The following is a 14328-nucleotide window of genomic DNA, read 5'->3' as shown; positions in this document are numbered from 1 at the left end:
ACCCCAGTAAGCCAACATGGATTCCATTTTAAATGCAGACAAAAGCAGATCGCAGCATGCAGGTAATTGCTTCCCTGGTAGGAACAAAATTTACATAGAAGCTTGATTCTGAGCATATACAAACCTAAAACATTGAATTTATCCTCCAGCTGGTCATTAATCTTCAAAAATATAAGACTTTCTCACTTTAATTTTTGTAATTCTACATTTAGGCTAAGAATTTTTTTCTTAATTCTTGTATATATACAAGACAAAAGAACATATACATAGTTTGCCTGACTTTATTATCATCTATATGCACAAATATAGTTGCTAGAAGGTTGCTCATCCATTACTTGAAATAACCCGGCAGTTTCACAGTCACAGAACTGATATGGTTGACTTGCTGAAGAAAAAAATTTACTCTTAAAAAAATAGTCCAAGTAAATGGAACATTTAAAAGATTGTTCTGATGGTATCTGCAGAGGTCAGCACACTGGGCTGAGGGCATCGTAAAGCCTCTGCGCAGCCAGTTCTACCATTTCACGAAGGGATTCGTCATCTTCGCTTCCTGGCTCACACTCAACTGTCTGCGAACAGAAAACCAGAGCACGTTACAACAGCCAGCACTTCATATTCCTTTTCAGCACGTGAAGAATGGGGAAAGGACAAAGCAGTCATGCAGAAAAAGAGGAGAGCATCTGAGGATGACTCTAGTGGAACACATTACTACTGTGGATAGTGAGTATATAATATATAGTTTGAATATGTTATTAATAACAACAGAAAGTCAATACATTAAAACGATTAAGGACACTGTTTTAACCAGTCTTTGGAGTACCACATTGTTTGAATAACTAGGTGTGATAGCTTCTTAAAGCAGCCTTCTGACATGCATGACATCCAATTCTCAATTTAGCTAGTAAATTAATAAAGTATTTCTTTTTGCGAGTATTTCAGGCTTTCAATTTAGCTACAAAAGCATGAAGATGACAAAAAAAACCCTATTAGCACCATTTGTGCTCTGTGATTGTTCAGTTATTCAGACCAGAGCCTACCTTTTAAGAGCACTAAAAATTGTGTGTTGAATCATTTTCTCCTCTACAATCTTTCTTCATTTTTGTACAAGCAGAGCGCTGCTGAAAACTACTGGATTTTCTTTCAAATCTGCAGTATTTGCTACATAAACATTGCTAGCATTTTTTTTTAATGAAGAGAACTCTCTGGCAAAACAGCTCAAGCTGTTTTGATACCAAATACACCACCATTTCCTCAGCAAACAGGCACACAATATTCGGGGCAGCATCGTGTACTGGACTGGAGACTCACCTCTGCTACACCCAAAAGCGCTTTGTGGTACGTACCCGCGTGTCCAGGGAAACGTTTGCCGTCTTCCCATCCACCGTGACGCTCAGGACGGAGCCGTCTTTTGAACTCACGCAGTCTTCTCCAAACATGTCCCTAAAACAAAGATCTATGCGTGTCAGACGCGGCCAAACAGCAAAATTATGTTTTTCTTTCTATTAACCTTAGGCTTCCAAAGGCATTTTGTTAGCAGAGTATCTCCTTTCAGCAATTACTACTGAAACCACTCAGATACAATTAAAAAATACCAATCTAAATTATTATGAGTGGGTGTCACATAACAGTAAGTATTTTACCAAAAAAAAAAGAAATCTTATCATAACTGAAGGGAAAGATCCCTTTGATTTTAAAAAGGTAAGAGTTCTACCTAAATAACAGAACACACACCAGAGAAAGCTTTAAAAGACAAGTGATCCAAAATAGTATTTTCATAAGAATTCAGAGCATAATTTTGGGAGACAAATTAAAAATGTGTTTCTGGAAGAAATAACTGGCCCCTTTATTTAACATCTTAATGATGCTGAGAACTTTTTTTACGGTACCTCTTTCTTCAGTCCATTTCTGACCTTCAGAGAAATTGGACTGAATTACATTTGCATGAAGTACTTTTAAGTAACTGTATCTTTGACCTGTATTATACTAAAATTATTGTATTTACATGATTAACAATGATCATTTTCCTTTAGAAAAATATATGCCAACTTACTGAAGCATGATCTCCATTCTCTTCCTATACACATCCATATCTACAGTTTTGGAAATTTTATGTACTGCAGCTGAAAAGGAAAAGTCATTTTACTTTCACAGGCATTTGCTAGGAGGAAAAATAGGCTAATGGATACAATCTGGTTCCTAATTCACTTTCATGATAAAAAACTAAGAGCTATAGCAGACATATATATGTTTAAACATGTTATAAAAATGTATTAAAAAAGATGGAAAAGTCAAGGAAGTACATGCATTTAAAATTTATATTCCTTGTACTTATCACATTTTAAAATAGACAACTTTGCAAGTCTGATTCTCATGTCTCAGTTCTCCTTTTTGTTGTTAATGCTCATTACTGCTCACATTTCATTTACTTAAAAGTGAAAATAATCCATTTTCATAATTTTTTAATAATCCCTCAATTTTCTATTTTTATAGGAAAATACTACATCACGGAGGCCAGAAGCACACAGAGCAGAAATGAAGTAAAACTGCACAGAAATGTGAGCAGTAGTAACAGGGACAGACATTTCTGGAATCTGTTTTAGGATACAGAGTTTGAAATAAAAATAATGATACTGGTTTCATACTTGGTTTTAAGATAAAGAAATAGTTTAAAACAAGTAATTTGCTTTTCAAAATTGAAGTATTTGATCACTAAAGGAGTAAGGAGTCTATAGGAAGAGCTAGTTGTGAAAACCACTACCCGCTTCACTGACGAACAAATAAAACAGATCTGCAACTAGGATTTTTAAAAACTGGTTTTCAAGATTTCTAAATAATCTGAAGAGTTCAGAGAACTGAACACAATTGTAGTTAGAATAACTTAGAAATTCTTTGAAGAACTTAATAATTGCAAGAGATCAAGCAGGCGCATCTTAAAAATCTACTATCACTTACATAGGTGCAGTGACCGAATGTACTAAGCTAATCAATTTTCTATTGGAAATGAGGTAAGAGTGGGCACATGCTCAAGTAAGCAACAGTAACTTCAGATATTTAAATACAATCACTTGCGGTTCTGTCAGCGTACTCTAAAATACACAAGTGCAAGAAGTATTTGGAATGTGTTAAAAAAAACCAAAACAAAACAACAAATAAAGGGAAAAAATCCTGCAAGTAGCCACACCTGAGATTAGCTGATAGAATCAGCACCATGAAACAATGTGAGACATAATTCAAAAAGGCATATAAAAATAGAAAGAGGAATTAATTACAGGGGAAAAATAGCTAGATATTGTCACTAGCAGACTGTACAGATAAACTGGGGACTACCAAAAGTCAGGCCAAGTCAGAAATTGCAATAAAAAATAACAAAACAGTACAAGATTTCTTTTCCAGCCATATCAAAAAAGATGGGGGGTGGGAGAAGGAGGTCAAAGTACTATAAAAAAAGTAAATTTTTCTGGTTTTGTTTAGTTTCAGTAGAACAGAACACGAGGGTGTGGCTAGAAGGGCTGATATATACTGAAAATGATCACAACCAAGATAAGAAAATGACACTGAACTTGCTTAGATCAGGGGGACTGGAGAAGCTTTCTCCTAAAACAAAAGAACAACTGCCATGTGAATTTCTAAACTTGGGAGAAAGAATTTATAACAGATTTCTTGACTCAGGTGTGGGGCTAAACACCTATCAAACAGTGACTGCTATTTTATATGTAATTACAAAATAAATAATAAAAAGACAGGAGGAAAAATCCAGGGAAGGTTTGTCCATATGTCTCTAGTGCTTTCCATGCTTGTTGGGAAAGAAAAATCTACTGTAATTCTTGCAAATTTGTAAGAGACAGATCGAGCCAGACTCCTCACTATCAGTCTCCAATAATTGAAAAACATCAGTTATTTTAAAAACAAACCTAGACCATCAGGCTTCAGTAGAAAATCTGATACAGAATGACATGAAAAACCCTTAGATAAGCTCAGAAGGTGCTGAACAGGACAGAATTGTTACCATTGGAACTGTTTCAAAGGAGGGTGATCACAGAATGGGTTAAAAGAGGCCAAAGGGACGATAGGTAGAGCCCAGGATCTCAGATGCCAGGTTGCTTTGAGGTCTCCGGGGCTCAGGTGCACCCGTGCACACCTCAGCCGTGTCCTGGTGTCGCGGCAGAAGGGGCTCATCCCCTCCTCCCCACCACCCTGTTTTCCACACAAATTAAAAACAGGCACAAAGGTCACTGTGCCACCCCTCCCCTATTTAAGGGCACAGAACTTAGGTGCTGGGCATTACAGCCACAGCTTATTTTAATTTTTTAAGGTGTGACTTGGGATTAATTTAATATGATCACTACTCATATTGTCCTTTTGCTGAGTAATATATTAAAAAAAATCCCAAATCACATTACTTTCATATAACAGCCAGGGAATAGAATTTTGGGTTCTGCTCACCTGACCACATCCAAACTGGAGATGAATAATGCTCTAAGATGGATACACACAACTGTCACTTATGTCACTAGGTGAGCAATGGTACACAAAAGTAGAATTTACTAAGATCTTTGTAAGTAAAATAATAACATATATTCCAAATAATGATGCAGGCAGTGGCAAAGAAGTGATTTCAAACCTTAGGAAATAGAAAAATGATCCCTTATTTTATTTTCATAAATTATCTGTGCTACTGTGTTGCCAAACTGCCAACATTTATCCTCTGTGGCAAATCCCATATTCAATAGGTGCTTCAGATTCTTAGCACAGTGACAAGCATGTTCAAAGCGAAATGGTGCAACAAAAAATACAAACTACCATCACTAATAATCCAAACAACATTGCTGTGATTCTTGAACAGCAACGTCAAACCCAGTACCTGATGATGCTGTCACTACCCAATAATACGATGTGGTTACAGGGCTGCATAAGTGTAACTGTGAAATTAATCTGACTTTTTTTCAGCAGTGTTTACCAAACTCTTTCTGATGTACGGTCATAGGAATACCACTCATGAATGGTAATCATAACTTCCAAATGAGGAACTGAAATATTTAAATGAGATATCATAAATTGTTTACACTCAAATATCTAAAGCGAGTAATATTTAACTTATTTTAAATAAGGTAATATTTTCCAAGTCAGCTACCATCTGCCATGTAAGAGAAAGTTTCAGTTAATGTGTTACAAATAATGAAGACCAAGTTGTAATTCTGTTTTTAAGTAGCAAACATTACTCCCTAAAAAGTTTCATACGGACAGGAAGTGTAATAGTGGGATTGTCATCTATTGCAAGGCATTATATCCCTCTAAGTGTGATATAAAAAATAAGTGTGATATAAACAAATAAGAAGAAATGCCTCAGTTAAATAAGCATACACTAAACTTCCTACCTTTCTGTATTTTGGGATTTGACTGAACTTCCAGTATCACTGTTGTCACGGTGTCTGCATACATATCATTAGCAGGATTTGCAACCCACTGTAACATAAAAAACAAAACAACAAAAATTCATAATTTGAGCCCATTATTTGGGCTGAATGAATAATGAAACATAAAAACAATGTGAGATAAATTCCATTCTCCTATTTTTCTCTGAATTCTAGCTTCAAATGACTGTCACACATTTTACACCAAACTATTTTTAACCTGGTATGTTCCAGTAACTTCCCATGAAAAACTCAAGCTTTTGAATGTTTCTCAACACATTTATGAAATAGTCATTAATTATCACAACTATCTGGGGGAAGGAGGGAACTCCATTTGACATTATTTTTAATTACTATCTGCCAAATAAAAAAGGGTACCAAATCTGCCATAATACTCTTGAGTCACGGCAAAAAAGAAACTAGTAGTGGCTAAATGAAACAGCATCCATCAACACAGGACCACAGCTCAAGGGGAACCCTGTTCTAACTTTCATTCTACTTGTCAACCAACAGAAAACCACGTAAAATATTTAATTCTGCACAGCATCTATCCAATACTATTTTGCAGAAACTGGACAACAAAATACTTCTTCCTCCCCCACCAATGCCCACCTCAAGGACCACCATGCCTGGTTCCTGGATCACAGTGATATTTTTGAAAACCTTCAAGGCTGGTTTTTGTTGGATTTCTATTTCTTCTACATCACCTAAGAAGTGATAACAAATGGTTAGCAAGGGTAAAATTATACTGGGAACAACACTAATTTTATCTGCATAAGAACACAGGTCATTTTAAGAACGCTGTGAGCATCACCACAACTGCTTATATTTCATTTTTAAGTCTAAGTGCACACTCTCTTCCCTTGCCTGACAAAACTATTTTCTTTGGTCTGCCTAGCTGGAGTTTTTTAATATTAATATGTAATATTGGCCATTTTACTTGTTTTGAATTCTCATAGTTAACTGGCTTAATACACTGACATGTGTACACCAATGAAAAAGAAAACAAATGAGAAACTTAGTGCTCCATTTGCACCCCTTAAAGGGTAACCCATAGTTTGCATAAGCACAGAGGATAAAACAAAAGTATTTGTGTGCAGGTAGCGCTCAGGCTATGAGACCTGAGCACCAACTAAACTTCTCTCTTCACTAGTGACATGAATTAGATTCTGACACTACAGAAGAAAAAACAAATCCTCAGCTTTAAATCTGGGAAGGGATCCTGCAAAGTGTGTGAGCCTTTAGTGAACTGTGACAGGAGCTGCTCCAACAAAGCTTTAAGAAAGCCAGACAGAAGCACAGGGAATCACACTAGTGGCAGATTTAAATGGCTCCTGACTCAGAAAAAGCCAACAAAGTCAGATTCTTGCCTCTCGGGGAGGGACAAAAGAGGCTGGCTGTCCCAAAGGAGGACAGAGGTTTTGTTTTTAATTGGATGGCATTACCCATTCTATTTTCAGGCTGGAGATAAAACATCAATTACAAAATTTTGCATCCGAGAGCCTCTGGCACTCACTTTGGGGGCTGACAGGAGACAAACATCAGCCTAGGCTCTTTATTACTATATACTTATGATTTGTAGCACAACTACAGTAGAATCCCCCAAAACGGATGTGTCACACTCATGAGTGTGCATAAGCTAATCAAAGTTGTAAAATATGAAACAAACTGTGGCACTTCAGTTAGTGGCAAAGAAGTTTCCAGTCAGAAGACCTCTGAAGACTCTACATTGTTTTAAAAGTTGACCACTACAAAGAATGAACGTGTCTTTCCAAATACACACCGGTAAGTTTCTGTAGCTGATAGTAAAGCAGATTAAAAGGGCCAGTATATGGAATGGCTTGTGTCTGTGTTACAGTGCTCATCGCCAAGTCTGTATAATCTGAAAGAATTGTTAAAAGTATGTATTAAAAATTTGCTTCCCAAAAAATAAAATTGTCAGTATAGATAAATAATGGCATCAATGCATTCAAGACAGAGGGTTGAAAAGGACAGTTTGTAAAGAGGAGGGTGGAGGGTCTGTTTTAAGATAAATAACATCCTTGTTAGGAAAACAGCAAAAGCTTGTTACTTTATCACACCCATTAAAGGCAAACAGTGAACTAGGACAGTAGAATTGCTTTCCCCCAAGCTCTTCTGACATTACTACTCCATTTAATTATTCTTCCATTTTAAGAACAGATCAATTTATTTAGTAATAAACATCACAGGAACGATACACAATATTTTCACTGTACTCTAGCTTTTTACATTAAAAACTAATGACATTTGAGAAACTAGCAGGACAATTGATCCAGGTGCTTTTCTGTTCTCGCTGGCATGTTTTATGCCTAGTCATACAGAGGAAGAGTTTTAAGTAACTATAAGGGGAATGGAATTTTCTTTCTTTTCTTTTACAGAAATTATTTTTTTAAACTTCAGTGGACAAAGAATCAAATGCCTTGCTTCTCACTCCAACAGTTCAGAATTTTTGGCAAGACTACACCAAACTAAAACTAAGATGTTCACTATTTACTTATCAAACACAAAATTACAGAAAAAAACCCACTACCATATGTGTTTTTATGAGAGAAGAGGGAGGATACAGTAAGTTTCAATTACCTAGTGAGCACGTTACTGTCTTTACTTACTGGAGAGGTCACAGGGAGAAAGGATATGATAGTTAAAATTTCTTTTAACTAGGATTCCAGAAATTCTCTGTCCTTGCTCTGGTTTCTTATCTGCTAAAGATCCCATCACCTGGAAAGAAAAAACACACATACTGTAACAATGCGATCTTTAATATTCATCGCTTAACTATGGAGATGAAATATAGTTTTCTCAGAAAAATGAAACATTCTATAAAATTAACTCTGAAAATAAAGGGAAGTCAGAGTAACCAACAAACATTCTGAGCTATAACAAAAGGCTGGAGGAGTGAACAGCAAAAAAACCAAGAAAGGGAAAAAAACAAACACAACACAAAAAACCCCAAAACAAAACAACAACAACAAAACCCACAAAACCAAACAAAAAACCCAACAATAAAAAACCCCAACCCCATAAAAAAACAACCCCCCACAAACTGACCCCCAAATACAACACTAAACCCAAAACATTCATATACTTTGAGTCCCTGGAAAACATACACAATCCAAAACCAATTAAAAATAGAGGCTTGAAAGAAAAAGTGTTGCTTTTATCCCAAAGGAAAATACCATTGTAGAGATAATATTAATTTTATACCTTGGCAAGTTTTTCTCCTCTGAAGTTTAATGTCACAGCTTCAGTATTCCTAGGATTATGAACTTCTATATGAACTTCGTCATTATCCTCATATTCCCGTATCAGCGCTGCCTTCAATCTGGCCATTTCATTCTGCTCACCATGAACTAAAATCTGTAGAAATACAGTTTTGCTTTTAGCAGAAGTTGCTTGTCCAAACAGACATGTTTAGTAAGCAAATTATCCAAGAAAACTGCCATCCTGTACCTCATCTTCATAAAAATGTAACTTCATGAGATCACAATGTATGAAACATTAGCTCAGTTATACTACATGCAGTTCTATGATTGTCTTTGAATTCTATGCATTATTCAAAGGCCTGGGTTTCACAACCCTGAGTATTAGTAGAAAAACCCAGGTTATGGATCATACTGCTTTCTTGAAAGTCATCCCCAGATATCCCACGTGCAGACAGTTGAGAGCAAGTTCATCTTTACTTTGCTAAGGTAACACAATGAAAATTGATTAAAATCTCCACCTTTTGTTATTCAAAGCTTAGGGATGCTGGCTATGGCTAAAAACCAGTACTTGCCTTGATGATTCAAGGCTGTGAACTGGTTTGATAAACTCCACTCTGGAGGAATGGGCAGCAGGCATACTAACCACATGTGGAGGTTTCAGGGCCCGGATAAATTCACTAGTTTGTTGATAATCTGTGTGAGCAGAGAAAGAAATGTAATCCACAGACATCTTCATTGGGAGCTTCTGGCCTGACATAGTTGTGATCTCTTCAGGTTCAGACATGACGTGCTAGAAAAAAAGAGCAATTTAAATAAAAAATTAAAAGCCTGCTACAGATGCCATATAACCACTGCTTTACACTTTAAAAAGCAATTTAATATTGGCAGCCAGGCTAAATGTAAAGAACTGAAAAAATCTCTCAAATTTCACAAAACACACACTCACAAATGAAAACAGCATGCACAAAACACACCATTTCATTGTTTGCATCCCCAACAGATCTCAGAGTTCATTCTTCTTCCAGATACATTTCTCTCAAATTTGCATTGAAATTATAACAAGTGTGTGATTTCTGTCCCTAAAGGCAAACCTAGATGCTCTGTTTGCCCTTAGGTGCAGGAACTCAGAAGGAAGGAATTCATTTTCTACAACCTGAAAGAGGAAAACATGTGCAAGGCAGTATGATCTCTTGACAGGTAAGTAGTGTTAGATTTAATATTGAGTCCTCTAGAATTAGGGTTAGGGCTCCCCTCTCCAAAAGTTAAATGGTGGGTGTAAAGATGGAGAAAAGTATCGATCATTCTTTCTTGTGACAAGATAACTGCTCCTAGAAAAGATTATTTTGTATAACATCACTGGAAATGGCCACATGCAAATTTCTGTACTTTTCATTAGTATTAGCCAGAAGCAATTAGTTCTGACTACATAATTATGCATCTTCTCAATAAATCTAAATAAAGAGACCTGCTATTGGCCAATTCTTTCTAAACATAGCATGAATACTACTCTGGTACATTAGCAACTCACCTTAGCAAGCGTTCCTTCCACGCAGTACCCTGCTATAATGACTCCGTTTCTCTTATCTGTGCACCAGCTCTCAAACAACTCTCTGGACAAGCCACTCTGCATCATACCTGGGGAAGCCATCACAATACTGGGGCCAATATCATCAAAATGATCCATACTCTAAATGGGCAAACAGCAAGAATATCCGTCACCACAACTCACTGAAATGAAGGACAGCATCATTACACCCTTGAAAAACATGCAAGTAGAGCCCTGTGTTCACAGATTATACCCCACCCTCCTAAAAAGTGCCCTTTGCAGGAAAGTTCCTCCTACTGATACCCCTAAGGATCAAACTATAAGCATAGGGATCTCTAGTGGAAGAAAAGTTGGGGCAGAAGCTCCCCTCAACCAGCCCTCTAAACTTTGGAATAGCAGATAACTCTGATGTAAACTTGTACCTAATCAATCTATTAGGACAGTGAATGGGGAGACTATCCAGCAAATATGAACTCCTCTGTCACTCTTCCTCTTTTGTAAGACAACCTTAATCTCAAGCTTACCTTCAGATTACTAATATGCTTGAAAACAAATGGATTGTTGATGTTAATTTGCTTGCGGATTTTGTCATTCATGGCATTGACATATGTCTGATAAACCGACATACATTTCTTTGCCAAAGAGGAGGCATAGTATATAGGGATATCATGGAGTTCAGGATGATTCTGCCAGTATTCATCTAAAAAAACCAAAAACAATGACAAAGAAAAAAAGAAAAAACCAAACGCCAAACAACCACACGACTGTGCCCACAGCATTATCTCCAAAACACGTGCTTCTCAGAAATGTTAATACTTCTTGTAGAACAGATTTAGCAGTGTTTTTTTCATTTTTATTACAGAAAACTACAATCACAGACTCTTTTTCATCTGTACTACTAAAGAAAAAACAATCAGCACCTAAAAAAATGTATACAACTGGTACAAACAAACAGGCAAACAAACAAGAAGAACTTCAAGTATTTTTGACAGGTCAAATACCAAAGAATCACCAACTTCAGCTACAAGGAATAAAGTATACATTATATTACACAATAAAAAATGCACATTTACAGCAATGCAAGTTTTGCCACATCACTTCAATAAAGCTAAAATGTCTCTGTCAAATATCAATTATACACCTAACAGCTAGTGACATCTGCACATAGATGTGCTGGTGAGAATTCACGATATCAAAGTTCTGTAAAACAAGCCCACAGAGTTCAAGGCGTGAAGGGATCACCCAGTTATCAAGCCTGGCTTCTGGCATATCACCAAGTTATATCTTACAAGCTTAACCGAAACAAAAAAAAACAGGAAAAAAGCCTCCACTAACCACAACTTATTTTATCACTGATGAACAGTAGCTATGACTTTTACTGAACACAAAGAAGAGATCTGAATGCAGCTATGTAAATAGAACTTATTTGTTTTCCCACTTGGCTACAGTTCTGCTAGTCTAAAACATTTCTATTCCATAAGTGAGGAACAATCATCCAAAAAGAGACGTACACTCTTTTGGCTGTATTTGTACATTTAAAACGATAAGGCTTTAACCTAACATTTTTGATTTGCAGACCAGGCTTTTCAGAACATGTCAGAGACACACGGCCAGGACTATCCTAATAAGGTCAGTGTAAGGTGGCAACAGCAAATAAAAGATAATCTATAGCAGGATGTAGAGTGACATTACAAGACCGCAACCATCATCACAATTTTCTATAGAAACACAGTATTTTGAGGCCTTTTTGTCATACACTTATGGAAAGAAGAAAAACAAACACAGAAGCCTGTGGGCTCAATTGTAAAGGCATGTGAGATGCAATTGCATTTTCTACCTAATTAAGCATCCAATTGCATGTCTAGCTTTACTAGATGTATTTTCAAGCTTCTCTTTAGAAATTCACTTTAATATCCACACACAGTAAGGAGAGGCCCACAAATTACAAACTAATGGCACACGAGATTTGAAATGTTCAGGTTTCATCTCCTCTACAAAATAAAAAAACCCTCAATCAATGATAAGTAGTAAATAACCCTACAACATCGAGTGCTACCCCATGCCTAGATCCAAATTGCTTATTAACATGTGAATAGACCAGTAACATGTTTTCAAAACAAACTAGTTTTTAATGTCTGGCAAAACTGAAATGGAAAGAGAGAAGAATTTCAAGTATTTAGGTAACACTTTAGATTCAACACCCCTAAAAATAAGTATTTTAATTTTAAGATAGTTATCTTTTGATCTTGCTGGCATTTGCATGAACAAAAAGATTAGTAAAAAATCATGTAACGTAGTACAGATTAAATGCACTAAAAGGAAGCAAAGAAGCCTGGAAATAATTTATTTAACATCTGTTTTACTTGAATTAGCTTGTAACAACTACCTATATATTTTATATGAAGTGGCTTGTTATAATTCCTCCCTCCTTGCTCTTCTTAACAAAGCCTGATTTGCTTTCCCATTATCATTAAGAGTTTAGGAATGCTACAAGTGTCTGTAATGGTCTTCTCAGCTTTCCCTATAAAGACTTCTTCATATAGGTTTGTGAATTAAAGGACAAAGATAGTGAAACTTTGGAATAAAAAATATCTTTTTTCAGCATTACAGTTGAAATAGAACAGTTGTTGTGATTGCTCACTGTTCCATCTGTAATAGTAGACCCTTTTTGCTGAAATCCTGGTTCAACGTGATGCAAAAGTCAAGCACATATTACCATGCCACTACCCTTTCCTTTCTAGGTCTTTGTCCTACCTCACAAAGCAGAAATGATTTGCTTGGTTTATTGGATTTTTTCCATTTGAACACACATGCGTTATATATTCTCAGGTAATTAACATGCTGGAAAATAGCTGAAGAGTTGTTAAAAAAAATCATTACATCTGAAAGTCTGCACATGAAAACATTCTCATTTAACATTATGTGTTTTTTATTAAGAGGAGCTGGGAAGGTACGTACCTAAAATTAAAAGTAGCTCCTGCGCTCGACCCAGGGCAAACACAGGAATAAGACCTCTACCTCCTCTATTTACAATGTCATGAACGGTATTGCAGAATCGTGCCTCTCGCTCTTCCCTTTTTTCATGAATATGAGTACCATACGTGGATTCCTACGTAGAGAGAAACTGAACATTGAAAGTACTGCCATAGAGACTAATTCTCGATCTTCTCCTCTGAATCCAACAAGACAATGCAGAAAAACATACTGGGGTTAACATGGTGGGGAAAGGAGGGAGATAAAGGGAAAAATCAAATCCTCCCCTAAATGTCCATAACCACATCCATCAAGACAAATAATCAAAATTCCCCCCCCCCCAATCCCTCCCAGCAATCTGGAAAGACAGATCCTGTTATTAAAAAAAAAAAAAAAAAAACAGAAATTAAATTTTATGCTGCTTTTAAGAGGTTTCAAATTTAACACACTTATTTTCCTAACTGGAAATGCTGCTACTGCTTTGACGAAGGGGTTATCACATTAACATGGCTCACTAGTGCCACAGTTTAGAAACACGTAGCCTGAAACATAGGAATGACACAAAATACAAGATTTTGATGTGACTTAAAATGAAATGATCAGTTACAGAAAGCAGTTAGATGGAACACAATAAAGAAAATCATTTTAAGTGTCACTCTGAAAGATCTCACTGTTTGTTTCTAGATAAAACTGTTACTTTTAACATTTCCCCTGAGCTTCTGATTTTCCAAACACTAATTGAGAATAAAAACATTTTGCTCAGAAAGCAAAGCAAAACAAAACAAAAATATGGAATCACACTCAGGTCACCTCCACCTGGACAGCTTCTCAACATAGTCGGAAGTAGGTGAGGATCCACTAAAGAAAGATACTGGGGTTTGTACAACACATCTAGCAAACACAAGTCGAAACCTAATAAATTTCCCATCTTGAAAAGGTTTGTGTAAAGGCTTAAGGAACTTCATCAGAAGAATAATAAAACAAAAATTAGACTTTAATACAGAGAAAACAAATGTTGGAGTGTTCTAAACACTCAAGCAGTTGAATATTTAACACAAATTATGTACTACCATTAAATCTCCACTGCCTTTCTCATTTCATCTTAGCTTTAAATAAGTAATGCCCCTATACATATTTAACTACTAATATAAATAAATATTTTTGTAAAACTTAC

The 14328-nt window shown here is 36.1% G+C and overlaps 1 protein-coding gene across 1 annotated transcript in view; it reads right to left on the bottom strand.

Moving 5' to 3' along the window:
* Positions 1–265: 265 nt before the first annotated feature.
* CPSF3 (cleavage and polyadenylation specific factor 3) overlaps positions 266–14328 on the bottom strand; it is a 20059-nt gene continuing 5996 nt past the window's right edge. The window contains exons 7-18 of the mRNA XM_082047516.1: positions 13140–13290; positions 10706–10881; positions 10164–10322; positions 9279–9425; positions 8637–8789; positions 8042–8150; positions 7195–7293; positions 6024–6118; positions 5376–5463; positions 2051–2120; positions 1344–1440; positions 266–569 (exon numbers count right to left, since the gene is read on the bottom strand). Coding sequence (XP_081903642.1) covers positions 468–569; positions 1344–1440; positions 2051–2120; positions 5376–5463; positions 6024–6118; positions 7195–7293; positions 8042–8150; positions 8637–8789; positions 9279–9425; positions 10164–10322; positions 10706–10881; positions 13140–13290 — 1446 coding nt within the window. The 3' untranslated portion in view covers positions 266–467. The remainder of the gene's footprint in view (positions 570–1343; positions 1441–2050; positions 2121–5375; positions 5464–6023; positions 6119–7194; positions 7294–8041; positions 8151–8636; positions 8790–9278; positions 9426–10163; positions 10323–10705; positions 10882–13139; positions 13291–14328) is intronic.

The sequence above is a fragment of the Streptopelia decaocto genome (assembly GCF_964273445.1).
Source record: "Streptopelia decaocto genome assembly, chromosome: 3".
Lineage (NCBI taxonomy): Eukaryota > Metazoa > Chordata > Aves > Columbiformes > Columbidae > Streptopelia > Streptopelia decaocto.
The sequence above is the reverse complement of the archived record's forward strand: the minus strand, read 5'-3'. Positions and strand labels throughout refer to the sequence as shown.